The sequence below is a fragment of the Tachyglossus aculeatus genome, chromosome 19 (genome assembly GCF_015852505.1).
Source record: "Tachyglossus aculeatus isolate mTacAcu1 chromosome 19, mTacAcu1.pri, whole genome shotgun sequence".
Lineage (NCBI taxonomy): Eukaryota > Metazoa > Chordata > Mammalia > Monotremata > Tachyglossidae > Tachyglossus > Tachyglossus aculeatus.
In genome coordinates, this window is record NC_052084.1 from 163,903 (window position 1) to 178,076 (window position 14,174).

At 55.2% G+C, this 14,174-nt stretch overlaps 1 protein-coding gene across 1 annotated transcript in view; it reads right to left on the reverse strand.

Moving 5' to 3' along the window:
- CAPN9 (calpain 9) overlaps positions 1-14,174 on the reverse strand; it is a 26,755-nt gene continuing 12,581 nt past the window's right edge. Inside the window, exons 8-26 of the mRNA XM_038761383.1 lie at positions 13,527-13,596; positions 12,939-13,057; positions 11,402-11,535; positions 10,701-10,869; positions 10,180-10,263; positions 9,368-9,453; positions 8,811-8,888; positions 7,723-7,883; positions 7,171-7,328; positions 6,468-6,676; positions 6,122-6,158; positions 5,884-5,964; positions 5,689-5,746; positions 5,304-5,368; positions 4,077-4,145; positions 3,847-3,925; positions 2,949-3,065; positions 1,597-1,655; positions 1-27 (exon numbers count right to left, since the gene is read on the reverse strand). Of these exons, the coding sequence (XP_038617311.1) occupies positions 1-27; positions 1,597-1,655; positions 2,949-3,065; positions 3,847-3,925; positions 4,077-4,145; positions 5,304-5,368; positions 5,689-5,746; positions 5,884-5,964; positions 6,122-6,158; positions 6,468-6,676; positions 7,171-7,328; positions 7,723-7,883; positions 8,811-8,888; positions 9,368-9,453; positions 10,180-10,263; positions 10,701-10,869; positions 11,402-11,535; positions 12,939-13,057; positions 13,527-13,596 (1,860 nt within the window). The remainder of the gene's footprint in view (positions 28-1,596; positions 1,656-2,948; positions 3,066-3,846; positions 3,926-4,076; positions 4,146-5,303; positions 5,369-5,688; positions 5,747-5,883; positions 5,965-6,121; positions 6,159-6,467; positions 6,677-7,170; positions 7,329-7,722; positions 7,884-8,810; positions 8,889-9,367; positions 9,454-10,179; positions 10,264-10,700; positions 10,870-11,401; positions 11,536-12,938; positions 13,058-13,526; positions 13,597-14,174) is intronic.

The window sequence follows — 14,174 nt, forward strand, 5'->3', positions numbered from 1 at the left end:
TCAGATGTTCATGACCAAGAGGATAAACTGGGAAAAGGAGGGTAGACAGAGGCAGCAGAGAGATCCATGTTACCTCTCCACCCATCTGGGCGGGCTTGACTTAGGCTGGGGGGCAAACCCTGCCCTTAAGGGTAAGTGGGTTTTGGGCCCGGGTCTCGGTGGCCAACTCTTTTCCCAGAGGAAGGGGAGAGCAGGGGGGTGGCCCATGAAGGGGGATCCGGTTGGTGGGAAAGGAGGAGCAGGTGTGGACTCCAACCAGGCCCAAATCTAAGAACCTCAAAGCGCCTGGGAAGACCCGAGTCCCACCTGCCTGACTTGCTAACCTCGCCCAACCTGCCCTGCCTCCTTCCTGCCTATCCCCTAATAATAATAATAATAATAATGGTATTTGTTAAGCGCTGACCATGTACCAAGCACTGTTCTAGGCACCACGGGGGGATACAAGATATTCAGCTTGTCCCATATGGGGCTCACAGTCTTAACTCCCCGTTTTACAGATGAGGTCACTGAGGCAGAGAGAAGTGAAGTGACTTGCCCAAAGTCACCCAGCTGACAAGTGGCAGAGCCGGAATTAGAACCCATAACCTCTGACTCCTCAGCCCGGGCTCTGTCTCTGCTCCAAAGCCAGCACCGGACTGAGCCCCTTCCTTCCTCTCCCCCTCGTCCCCCTCTCCATCCCCCCCATCTTACCTCCTTCCCTTCCCCACAGCACCTGTATATATGTATATGTGTTTGGACATATTCATTACTCTATTTATTAATTTATTTTACTTGTACATATCTATTCTATTTATTTTATTTTGTTGGTATGTTTGGTTTTGTTCTCTGTCTCCCCCTTTAAGACTGTGAGCCCACTGTTGGGTATGGACTGTATATGTTGCCAACTTGTACTTCCCAAGCGCTTAGTACAGTGCTCTGCACACAGTAAGCGCTCAATAAATACGATTGATTGAGGCGGCACAGCGGTCGCACTGGAAGTAGATGGAGCCGAAGAGGAACCCACAGAGGAGAGGAAGAAGTGAGGGATGGGAGGCAGGAGGAGGGGCCGGTTGGGGCTTCCCAGGGCCAGGGTAGAGCGCAGTGCTTGGAGCAGTGTTTAGTAATAATAATTGTGGTATTTGTTAAGTGCTTACCAAGTGCCAGGTACTGCACTAAGGTCTGGAGTGCATACAAGCAAAGCAGGTTGGACCCAGTCCCTGTCCCATGTTGGGCTCAGTCTCAATCCCCATTTTACAGATGAGGTAACTGAGACCCAGAGATGATAATAATGGCATTTATTAAGCGCTTACTATGTGCAAAGCACTGTTCTAAGCGCTGGGGAGGTTACAAGGTGATCAGATTGTCCCATGGGGGGCTCACAGTCTTCACCCCCATTTTACAGATGAGGTACCCAGAGATGTGAAGTGACTTGTCCAAGGTCACGCAGCAGACACGTGGCGGAGGTGGGATTTAGAACCCATGACCTCCTGATTCCCAGGCCCGTGCTCTACCCACTACACCATGCTGCTTCCCACTTGACACATAGAAAGCGCTTAACAAATAGTATAATAATAATAATAACAACAACCATAAGAACGGTCTGGCCCGTGGTCTTACCTCGCCCACATTGAGACTGAGGAATTCACTGTCTGTGGCCTTGAGAGCCTGGAACACCCCTGCAGGACAGAAAGACGGACAGACAGATAGACAGATCAGCACTGGCCCCATACCTGGGCTGTATCTTGATTCCTCAGAGCAAATTTTCTGCCGTTATAAACCGTAAGACTGCGAGCTCACTGTGGACAGGGAATGTGCCTACCAACTCTGTCATATAGCTATACTGTACTCTCCCAAGCACGTAGCACAAGTGTTCTAACTTTTGCGAGTTTGGATCCTCCTGTGGAGGGACCACAGGTAAGGTGGGGGGAATCTCGGGGACCTCACAATAAATGACCCGTGGCCTAACCCAAAGCAGGAAAATCAATCCAAACCAGAAAGCTTTCCCAGAACCATTGCCCCTCCGCAGGTCGCCCCCGCTACCGTCTGTGTGGGTATTCTGCTGCCCAGAGCCCTGCCCGGAGGCTTCTCTGACCCAGCACCGTTCTACCCTCACGGCCACTGGAAATCTACCCAGCTCCAATCTCCCGCCCAGAAACCTCCTCAGAAGCTCCCCAGACTCAGCTGTGCTCTATCATCATCATCATCATCATCAATCATATTTATTGAGCGCTTACTATGTGCAGAGCACTGTACTAAGCGCTTGGGAAGTACAAATTGGCGAGTGATGGAGTGATGGAGAGTCTTGAAGCCGAGGGTGAGGAGTTTCTGCCTGATGCGCAGATTGATTGGTAGCCACTGGAGATTTTTGAGGAGGGGAGTGATATGCCCAGAGTGTTTCTGGACAAAGATAATCAATCAGTCAATCAATTGTATTTATTGAGCACTTACTGTGTGCAGAGCACTGTACTAAGCGTTTGGGAAGTACAAGTCGGCAACATATACAGTCTATAATTATGCACTATCTACAAAGCTTAAGACAGTCCCTACCCAACAGCGGGCTCACAGTCTAGAAGGGGGAGACAGAGAACAAAACCAAACATACTAACAAAATAAAATAAATAGAATAGATATGTACAAGTAAGATAAATAAATAGAGTAATAAATATGTACAAACATACATACATATATACAGGTGCTGTGGGGAAGAGAAGGAGGTAAGATGGGGGAGATGGAGAGGGGGACGAGGGGGAGAGGAAGGAAGGGGCTCCTCACTGCCACCCAGAAACCTGCCCAACAGCTCCCCTGACCCAACTTCATTCCTTCTGGAGGAGGCCCAGTAGAGTGGCAGCCGCACATTGGAGGCGGAGTGAAGGCACGGGTCGCTTAACTGTGGCCTTCCTGCCCGGAAAGAGGGGCACCCTGAGAGAGGGGTGCCCAGAGAGAGGAGACCAGCTCCAGAGGAAACTCACGACTTGTGTTTTCCAGGCGAATTAGGCAGTTGAGGAAGTCGTCGAAGTCGAGCTGGAAGCGCTCATCCGCGTAGCGGAGGACAAGCAGCTGCAGGAGGTTGTTGTTCAACTGGAATCCTGGGAGGGGAAATCAATCGTATTTATTGAGCGCTTACTGTGTGCACAGCACTGTACTAAGCGCTTGGGAAGTACAAACTGGCAACATATAGAGACAGTCCCTACCCAACAGTGGGCTCACAGTCTAAAAGGGGGAGACAAAACCAAACATACTACAGAATAAAATAGATATGTACAAGTAAGATAAATAGAGTAATAAATATGTACAAACATATACATATATACAGGTGCTGTGGGGAAGGGAAGGAGGTAAGATGGGGGGGATGGAGAGGGGGACGAGGGGGAGAGGAAGGAAGGGGCTCAGTCTGGGAAGGCCTCCTGGAGGAGGTGAGCTCTCAGTAGGGCCTTGAAGGGAGGAAGAGAGCTAGCTTGGCTGATGGGCAGAGGGAGGGCATTCCAGGCAAATGGGAGAGGAAATGGCAAATGAAACAGCGGGACAGAGCACTGGCACGGCAGTGACGGAGCACTACCGCAGCAATGATATGGGAATGATGAAAAGGGGATGAGGCACCGTCAGGGTAGTGTTGGAGCAGTGGTGGGAGAGTGAAGGAGTCATGATACGGCAGTGATGTAGCCAGGATTCGGCAGGGAATCAGCCATGCAACTGCAGTGGCCCAAACTCAGATCCGAACTCACAAAAGGCTCAGGAAGAGGGGAAGGAAGAGACGGCTCAGCTCCTCCAGTTCCGTGAAGTCCCGGGCTCACTCTCTTTACCCTGAATTAGCTCAGCTCGGCCCAGCGGCTCCCCACCCTGTCCCTCCCGGTCCTCCCTGCGCCGTACCGGCCGCCTTCAGCGCACCCCGCAGCTCGTAGGATGACATGGTCCCGGACTTGTCACCGTCAAACCGGAAGAAGATGTTCTGTACGGGAGAGAAGCCCCAGAGTCCTCTGCTCTCAATTCATCCATCAACCAATTAAGTGATCTATCAGCTCTCTGGGGCCATTCCCTCCAGCCCGCCCTCACCCAGACATCATGACCCCCAAAGCCCCAGAAACAGAGTTGACCCCTACAGTCCAGGCCTTCAGCCGGGCCCAGAACGCCTTGAACTCATCCAGTTCCAGCTTCCCGCTGCCGTTGGTCTAGAATGAGGGTTAAGAAAATCTCCAATTTGGACTCCCCTGCTCCCCTGCCACACACACACACCCCAGACCCCGTACCCTGTACCGCTTAGTACAGTGCTCTGCACACAGTAAGCGCTCAATAAATACGATTGATGATGATGATGATGAAGTTAGGGGCAGGGATGGACTTGGACTGGGGGTCTGTGTCACTGGGGAAGGGAAGTGGGGGCTGGGGGACCCATAAAAATGGGGAGAAGGGGAGGTAGTGGGAGGGGAGGAAGTACCTGAGAGAAACTAAGCTGGATGGCCCACTCCCCCAGGCCTCCTGGATTCCTCCTGGAGTCTCCTCTGGGAGACTCTTCTCCCCTTCCCTTCTTTCCTTCTCCTTTCCCTCTCCTCTCTTCCCCTCCCTCCCCTCATTCCCTTTAACAATAATATTGACACCCTGTAAAGGTACGGTGCTTTTTAGAAATGTCCCCAAAGCGCTTTCCCTTCCATAACAATGTTAGGCACTTACTATGTGCCAAGCACTCTACTAAGAACTGGGGTAGAGATGAGATAATCAGGTCAGCCCCAGCCACAGTCCAACATGGGGCTCACAGTCGGAAGGAGAGGGAGAACAGGAATTTCAACCCCATTTTACAAGCGAGGAAAAGGAGGTCTATAGGTCACGTAGCAGGCAAGTCAGGGGACTGGGACTAGAATCCAGATCCCCTGGCTCCCAGGCCAGGCTCTTTCTACTCAGTCCTGCTACTTCCTCATGAGATGCGGGATCTGATTTTATCCTCACATCATCCTCATTTTACAGGTGAGGAAAAGGAGGCCTATAGAGGTGAAGTGACCTATCCAAGGTCATACAACAGGCCAGTGGCAGAGCTAGGTCCGCAGCCCAAACCTCCTGCTTCCCAGTCCTCCGCACTCTCTCCAATAGAGTTCCCTCCCCTCGTAACCCCAGAGAGGGCAGATGAGGATGATGACGGTGAGTTTGGGGGCATAAGCATTGCTCTCAGTTCAGCCCTCAGGTCAAACCCATGGTTGTTTTCGACCGGTTAGGGGGTAACCCAGGGGTGGCCGAAGCAACCATGCTGTAGGGCAGGGCTACCCAGCCCGGGGTCAGGAAAAAGGCAGGGCCAATGCTCCATCCACAGGGGCGACCAGCAGACTCGCTAAGGATACGTCCATGAGAGAAATTATATTTCGACAGGAAACAAGGCTCAGCTTCTTGAACTGGATATTCTTGGCTGAAATCACATCAGTCAATCAATCAATCAATTGATGAGAAACCTGGGGCGGCGACACAGCCGTTCTCCGTTGGCCTCACAGACTGATTTGCAATCATGTAGCAGAAAGAGGGGAAACCGGGGCCACGGAGTGAAAAGATGGAGAGAGATGGAGACAAGGACAGAGACAGCGACATAACCCTGAGGGCGTGTGTCCGGGACGACAACCGGTACATGATTCCTTCAAACATTCGGGTGCCACTGACAAAGGGGCAGCCGGGGGTGACCGGAGGTGCCCCCAGTAGCTCGAGGACATGGCACAGGCAGATTTAAGCCCTTACTGTTTCGGATCACCGCATTCAGAATCTCCTGCAGCTCCTCTGCTGAGATCTGTAGGTCCTGCAGAAGGAAAATGGAAAGTTTCTGTCTATGGTCCCGGTCCACGGGTGGAACCCAAGGGCACAGGCCCCCTCAACCCCTTCAGAACTGGCTCTTTAATTGGGCTGGGTGGGTTTGGGCCCCCCTGAAACCCTTACCTCACCGGCCACCCTCTCAAATAGGATCCGGAACTGCCTTTCCTCCTCTGTTTCTTGCTGACGGGAAGTCGGTTTCAGTGGCTACACATCAGCAACCAAAACCTACATTTAGGGTGAGCTGCAGGCTGGCTCCTTGGTCACCTCGACCCAGCTTCACGTGAAGCTTGAACCCATGCTCGGACCTCAAAACCTGCAGCCCCGGCCCCAGCTCAGCTCCGCCCCTACCCACCAGTGTTACCTCTGGAAGTTCGACGTTCACTTGGCCATCCATGTCCCTGCCGAGAGGGAAAACCAAAGCAACGGCAAGTGTGAACCGAGGAAGGGACCCGAGGCTTGGCCCGTCTCCGTCTCCCTCTGCCTCATCTCTGTGCCTTTCCATCACTGTCTCTCCATCTCACTCCCTTTGGAAGAGCTGGCATTTCGGGAGGCTTTGGGGATGGGGACAAGTGTGGCCGGGAAAGCTTCAGAGAGCCGTGGTTACCGGGACGGAGTGAGACGTAATGAGGGGTCAGTCGGAGAGTCAGGATGGGGTGGGGGTAGGGGCGGGAGAGGCGGGAGACTGGCGGGCCAGGGGCAGGACTCACTGGGTGACAGCCGCGTTCTCAGAAAAGATGCGCAGGCAGAAATCCGCTTCCTGGTGGGGCTCGAAGGTGGACGGAACGAGGATGTACTCCCCGGGGGGCAACCTGAACCGGCCCGACACTTCCCGCAGGTTAACGTAGGTTTTGCTCCGGGCCTGAGACGCGTGGCACTGGAAGAAATCTCTGCCCAGGTGCCCATCTTGACCAGGACACTGCGATGGGCAAGACAGCGCAGGTTAGTGCAGGCATGGCCAGGTGGCCCAGCTGTGGGGGACACTTGAGGGGAATCGGACTCTGCCCGCCCAAGGGGAGCCTGGTCTGGGCCACTGCCAGTCCACAGTGACCTCCCTACCTCTGACCCAGCAAACCATTGTCTAGCTGCAGGCCTGAGGGCTCGCCATCCCATGGCACCATAGAGGCCTTCACGGGCATGTACGAGGGGTCTGCCACATGCAGATAGCTGTATTGTACACCCACCTTGTGCAAAGTGTCCTGGGCACCAACTGTTTACACAGAACTGTCTGGGCACCAAGTGAAGAATGCCGTTCTGGGTGCCTACTCTGTGCCCACTTAGGAATAGAAGCAGAAGAAATGGCCCCTGCCCTGAAAGAGCTTAAAGTCCATTGGGTCTGACTGTAAATGGCTCAGACCAGGTTTCTGGAGTGCAGACCCTGGGCTGGTCCAAGAGCATCTCAGGAAGACCTACCTGGTAAATGGCGTAGCCGATCGTCAGCATATTCGCTCCAAATTTCTTGAGTTTACGCCGATTCTTTTGCATTAGAGCAACCACCAAGGTGCAGTCTTCTTTCCCTCCGTCCTCCTTAGACAGAGACAGCTTGATCTGGGGGTTGGTCCAGAATGTGTCTGCCATTCAAAAGGAGCAGGGAGGTTTTTCCCTTGTAGAGTAAAACTTAAGATCTCAGACCCCAAGCAAAGTCTCCAAGACCAGGCCCCTGGCCCCACCGGACCAGGCCTCTTATCTCCACCAGACCAAGCCTCTGTCCTTGCCAGACCAGGCCTCTACTCCTAACAGGAAAACCAGGATGCTAGGGAGAACTGTGTGCAGGATGCCTCCCCGGACACCCATCTTCACAGTCAGGGATGGACCATTCAACAGCCCTGGCTCTCCCCTCTCCAACCCTGACTCTCCTCTAGTGACCCTGAAAGTCTCAGTTAACATCCCTGACTCTCTTTGCTGCTCCCTGCGCCGGAGTGGCTATTCCAGGAGCCAGAGTGGGATGGCGGGACACGAAATCACCTAGGAAATTCCGGCAGCCTCCAGCAGTGGCTCCCTTGACCCAGCTGCCGTGATGTACTGCCACCTCCCATTGTAGGAGCGTGCTGCCCTGCAGTGAGTCAGGGGTGAGGTTACAGATTTCCACTTTGTCGAAGTGGGCTTTGAAATCCGTAAATGGCATCCTGAAACGACAGGGAGAGAGGCAGCGTTCAGAGCCCAGGGAGGTGGGAGGGAAGGCGAGTAAAGCAAATATGGTTGAGTGAGCACGACACAGCGGCTGCCATAGCAAACCACACAACTGCAGAATGCGGATTTTGAGCTAAAGCTGTGGGGTAACTGCAAAAGCCAGTTCAGATAGGAGGAAAGAGCCTATCTAGGGAGGAATGAGGCAGAAATTGATCAAAGCAGAATAAAGCCTATCTTATTTGCCATTCAAATTTGGCCCAAGGAATATAATATGATAATAATACGGTATTACGGTATTATTTAGTGCTACTCTGTGCCAAGCACTGTGCTGAGTGCTAGGGAGATAGAGGAGAATCAGACTGGATACAGTCCCTGTCCCTCATGGGGCTCACAGCTTGAGAGGGAGGGAGAACAGGGATAAAACTCTTGTTCCCCCTAATTTATTTTCATGCCTATCTCCCTCCTCTAGACTATAAGCTCCTTCTGGGCAGGGATCGTGTCCGGCAACTCTTTTGTATTGTACTCTCCCAAGCACTTCGTACAGTGCTATGCACACAGTGAGCACTCAATAAATGCCTTTGATTGGTTGATTGATAGTGGCTTTGCTAAAACAAGAAAGCTCGGTGTTGCCCACCATGGTCCCAATCAAAATCTCAGCGATGCTTCCAACCGCGAGCGGGGACAGTATCCGATTCAGAGCGGAGACTGTTCGTCTGCGGGTCAGGGGGAGGAGACATTATCTTCCGAAAGGAGATTAATGTCCTGTGTGGCAAAGTCAGGGCCTGCAAAGCCTACTTCCGAACCCTGAGGGAGAGGGACCAGGGGACTGTAGGGAGGTGAGGGGGCGGGGGTTGAAGGGCCACTCATACGAACAGACGTGGAGCGGAGAAGTTGCAAGTTTGTAGAACGTTTGAGGGCAGTACCAGAATTCTCCGTCGTCCAGAGCCGTGTGGGACAGGCGCTTCTTCTCAGACAGCTCAACCGAGCGCCACTCAGGAGAGCTACGAGGAAACCAGGGCCCGTGAGGTCGACAGGACAGCCGAGAGGCCGACTGGGCAGCCGACGGGGAGTGACGGTGCAGAAGCAGATCTGGTCTAGAGGGGCCGACGATCTGCTTGGAGAGGTAGGACAGGTGCAAACAGCCCAAGGGCCCGAGCCCAACCCCTGGCTGGTGGGAGAACCACAATCCCTGAAAGGGCACCCCCAGAGATGGAGTGAGTGGCCTGGAACTGTGCCCGCGCTCTCTGGCGGCAACCTCCCTGGCTACTGCCCAGGGATGTGGTCACCGCCTGAGGGTCAGCCACACACCAAGGCCTTCGGCTTGCCTGGGTCTGTGTGGAGCCTCGGAGCTAGAGAGCAGTTGGACCAGGACCCAATCCTAGGAGTCCAAGGGCCGAAATGTACTTGGAAACGGGAAGCTGACGCTGCCACCGCCCACCACCCCTTCTCCTCCCCCGCCCTTTCGGCCGCGGTTACTGACTCGTCGCTCCACGGCCCGTTCCACTCCACCTGTCCCCATGGGTTCCGGACTCGAGCCAGCTCGACTCTCTGGCCCCTAAAAGTGACCTAAGGGAGAAGCAGCGGATACACCCCATTACTACGGGGAGGGGAACCCTCACCCCCCGAAGGTCATGGAGGCTGAGGCACAAATGTAGAGACAGGGACAGGGTCACCCTGCACACAGCCCTCCCTTTCTGAACCTGCTCCTGGGTCTGAGATCTAAATGACCTTCTCCCTCTTTGGGATCTAATCCCCCCTGATTGTCCCCCCTACTCAGAGCCCTCCTTCTTCTCCTTCCCTGCGGCCCTTAGAACTAGGCCGATGTACAGGTGAGAGAGGGCCTGGAGTGGAGAGGCAGGGCTGTTGGGTGGTCCGTGCTGGGTCACCGGAGAGGGTCAGGGATGGAGAGGGGAGAGTCGGGATGTTGGGTGATCTGTGCTGGATCCCTGGGGTAAATCAGGGATGGAGATGGGAGAGTCAGAGGCAACGGAGGGCCCGTGCTGGGTCACTGGGAGAGAAGCAGGGATGGAGAGGGGAGAGTCAGGGGTGACCGTGCTGGGTCAGTGGGGAGAGGCGGGGATGGAGAAGGGAAAGTCGGGTGAAGGACGGTCTGTTCTTAACTTTGAGGGTGGGTTTCTGGGGGCTATAGCCCTTGAGCATCCAACTCCAATCAGAGCCATTTTAAGAATGCTAGAAGTCCCCGCTCTGCTGAGTGGAGAATAGGAGCAGGCGGGTGATCCCAGATGCCCCAGGCTGGGCCAGGCCGGGCTGGTGGGGCCTTGGGGACGGTACCTGGTCAATGCCGGTCACGGAGTATGCGTGGCCCTTGACGAGGCCGAAAGGGGTCCGAGCTTCCGAGTCGGCAGCACTGCGGGCCTGAAGGATGGAAGAGACTGCAGACCCCGTAGCCCCGTGCCCCCGCCCCATCGCCACACCCACAGAGGTGGAAGGGTCCCCAGCACCCCAAGAGCCAGAGGACAACTTAGGCTCCTGTCTCATCCACCCGACCCCAACAGATGGGCAGGGGAACATGAGGGTGAGTATTCCTGGCTTCAGGGTAAGTGCGGGACTTGTGGTGGGACAGGGGGCAGGGCTTGTCAGAGGGTTGGGGCCCAGAGGGAGCAGGCTTTGCAGGATTAATGGGGCAGAGACACCTTTCAACCTCTCGGAGCCCCGAGGGGAACGATTCTGGGAGTCCCCAGATGGTGAAGATTCACCCAGATTGGGGAAGATGGTGGCTTTGTTCGCACAGCTGGGTCCCGGGGGGCCCCCAGCTCCCTCAGCGCGAGCCCACAACGGGGGCGCAGGCTGACCTCCATGGAACAGGCGACCAGAGAGCCCCTGTCCAGGGCCTTCCTCAGGACCTCACACAGGCCTTCCGGGATCGCCTTCACGTCCAAGGTCTCGGCAATCCCGCCGGTGAAATCCTCCATGGCCTCCATCGTGCTGCCCCCCTTCAGTGCTTCATAGCTGCCGTTCAGCCTGCCGGACCCCGAGACCATTAGCACTCCCGCCCCATCAGCCCCACAGCACTTATGTACGTATCTGTAATTTATTTATTAATTTTGACGTCAGGCTCCCGCTCTAGACTGTAAGCTCACTGTGGGCAGGGAATGTGTCTGTTATATTGTTATATTCTCCCAAGTGCTTAGTATAGTGCTCTGCACACAGTAAGCGCTCAATAAGTATGATTGACTGACTGACTGGAGGACCATATCCTGGGCCGGGCCAGGGGACCATGTCCGGGAAGCTCAGGGGAGGAGATGGCCCTACTTCTTCCCAAGGGGTCCCAGCGACAGGGAAAACTAACCCGACTAAAGGGGCGGGAGGGGTTGGAATATGCTCTGCACACAATAGGTGCCCAGTATTGTGCTCTGTACACCACAGGTGTTTAGTACAGTGCCCCGCACACTACATGAACCCGGTATAGCACCCTGCACACAGCGGGCTCCTGGTACCGCATCCTGCCGACAGCAGGAAAACAGTTTCAGCGGGAGCAGCAGAGGACACTCACTTGGCATAGGCCTTCTCCAGCAAGGCGCTCCAAAACTCGTTGTGATCGGCCGAGTGCAGGAAAACCAAACGGTCCTTGAAGGTCGGGAGTCGATCGTCGATGACCACGTCCAGCCACTGCCCGTGCTGCCACAGCTGCTTTCCACACACAAGGGCCATCAAGGGTTTGGATCAGAATAATAGACCCACGATAATCAGGTTGGACACAGACCTGTCCCACACGGGGCTCAAAGGCTACCTAGGAGGGACAACAGGTATTGAATCCTCATTTTCACTGAAGCGCAAAGAAGTTATCTGCACAAATGGCTCAAGAGAGGTTGTTGGGACAGATCCATGGATAAGCTTCCATGCCGAGTCACTGGGGGAGAGTCAGGGATGTGGGATGATCCATGCTGGGTCACTGAGGGTCGGTAGTAGAAAGGAGGGAGTCAAGGGTGTTGGGTCATTGGGGGCATCAGGAGTGGGGGACAGCTAGTGCTGGGTCACTGGGGGAGAGTGAGGAATAAATGATAATAGTAATAACAGTAATAATATTTGTTAAGCACTTTCTATGTGCCAGGCACTGTACTGAATGCTGGGATGGATACGAGCAAATCGGGGCTCACAGTCTTCATCCCCATTTTACAGACAAGGTAACAGGCACAGAGAAGTGAAGTGACTTGCCCAAGGTCACACAGCAGACTTGTGGCGGAGCCGGGATTAGATAATAATAATGATGATGGCATTTATTAAGCGCTTACTATGTGCCAAGCAATGTTCTAAGCACTGGGGAGGATACAAGGTGATCAGGCTGTCCCACGTGGGGCTCACAGTCTTAATCCCCATTTTACAGATGAGGGAACTGAGGCCCAGAGAAGTGAAGTGACTTGCCCAAAGTCACACAGCTGACAAGTGGCAGAGCAGGGATTTGAACCCATGACCTCTGATTCCAAAGCCCGTGCTCTTTCCATTGAGCCACGCTGCTTCCCAGATGGAGAGGGAAGAGTCAGGGGTGCTCAGGAGAGCCACGAATATACTTTTCATTCCAGGGCTCGGGGTCCCTCTAGGATGGGTCCCTGGACTCACGCTCTATAATGAGGCAGACGCAGACTAACTACTCATTATAAGTGTGGAACTTGGGGTGAGGGGTTTTTGGGTGGTGGGCGGAGGGGCTCGGGAAGGTAAGGGCTGTGCGGGGCTAACGGGTCTTCCCAGACACCCGGACGCTGCTGGGTCTGGTTAGAGCCCCGGGGAGAGCGGGGGACCAGGGTGGGAAGTCCAACCCTGGCACTTGTTGGGGAGACAGTGTCTTCCTCTTCACACCCGGGAATATGGTGCCAGGGGGAATGTGAACAAGGGGAGAAGAGAGGGTCTCGGGACTCGGAGGGACAGAAGAGAAATGAAAAAGGGATACGTGAGAACATGAGATTTCAGGTTGGGGCCCACTGCCCCAGGGTCACGAGGTGGGTCACCCCCTGTCCCCAGTCCCCCAGCCCTCCTGCCCTCTGCCTCCGCCCCCCCCGGGGCCCAATTCCTGGCCCCCGAGCCCCCGGTCCCACCTGGAAGTGAAATATCCCGGCATAGCCTGGTCCGAAACTCTGCTGGGGTGGCACGACTCTGGCCAGGACCCTGGGGTTCAGGGTGAGGGAAGCGATGGCTGCCAGGAGCCAGCAGTCTCCTGTAGGGGCCGAGTGGCAGGAGTGGGCAGTGGCCCCTCCTGCGGATTCCAGATTCTGGATGCCCCGCAGGCAGAGCGCGCTGGGACCCGCGTGGGGCCGAGTTTGGGGCCCTCAGTCTTACCCTCCTTCCCGGCCACCCTTTACCCCAGCGCCCAGGGCGGACCCTGCCAGAACCAGGGGCCACAGGGATGGGGGAAGCCTGGGCGGGGGATGCCCACGGGGTGGGGGCATCCACCGTTCCCCACAAGGAAGAGTGGGGCGAGGAAAGTTAGGGTCAGGGCAGCTCGAGGTGGAGGGGGAATGCGGGGGAAGGAAGCACAGAAGAGGGGAAAACCCTTCTCCCCTTCAATCAGATGGATGTGCCAGGCCTGGCCTTGGAGATCCCGGGCAGCGGAGCGGCATTTCGAGGGCCCACTATATCGCTGCACCCCCGACCCCACCGGGCCGTAGGGTGGCTGGCAGTCTCACCGAGGTCGCCCTGGCAGATGTCGGTCCTGGTAGCGCCATCGGACACGAACTCTGGGTTTCTCACTATTTCCTGGAGGGGAAGCAGAAGGGGCCTGGTCGCGGTTCATCTGCCGGCAGCTCCTACCCATGACCAGAACCTCGGCGGGAGGAGCGGGCCCACATTCCCCACAACGGGCTCGCCTCCTCTCCAGCCTAACCCCACTGGCCGGGAAGCCCCCTGAGGCCTTTTACCTCCATTGCATTTCCTTCCTGTATCTAGCACAGTGCTCTGCACACAGTGGAAGCCCGACACAGCATTCTGCACACGGTGGGGGGTCCAGGGCAGTGCTCCGCACACAGTACAGCAGGCATCGGGTTTTAGAGAAGCAGCGTGGCTCAGTGGAAAGAGCCCGGGCTTTGGAGTCAGAGGTCATGGGTTCGAATCCCGGCTCCACCACAAGTCTGCTGTGTGACCTTGGGCAAGTCACTTAACTTCTCTGAGCCTCAGTTACCTCATCTGTAAAAATGGGGATTAAGACTGTGAGCCCCACGTGGGACAACTTGATCACATTGTATCCCCCCCCAGCGCTTAGAACAGTGCTTTGTACGTAGCAAGCGCTTAACAAATGCCATCATTATTTTTTTTTATTGTTATCGGGTTCAGTCCAG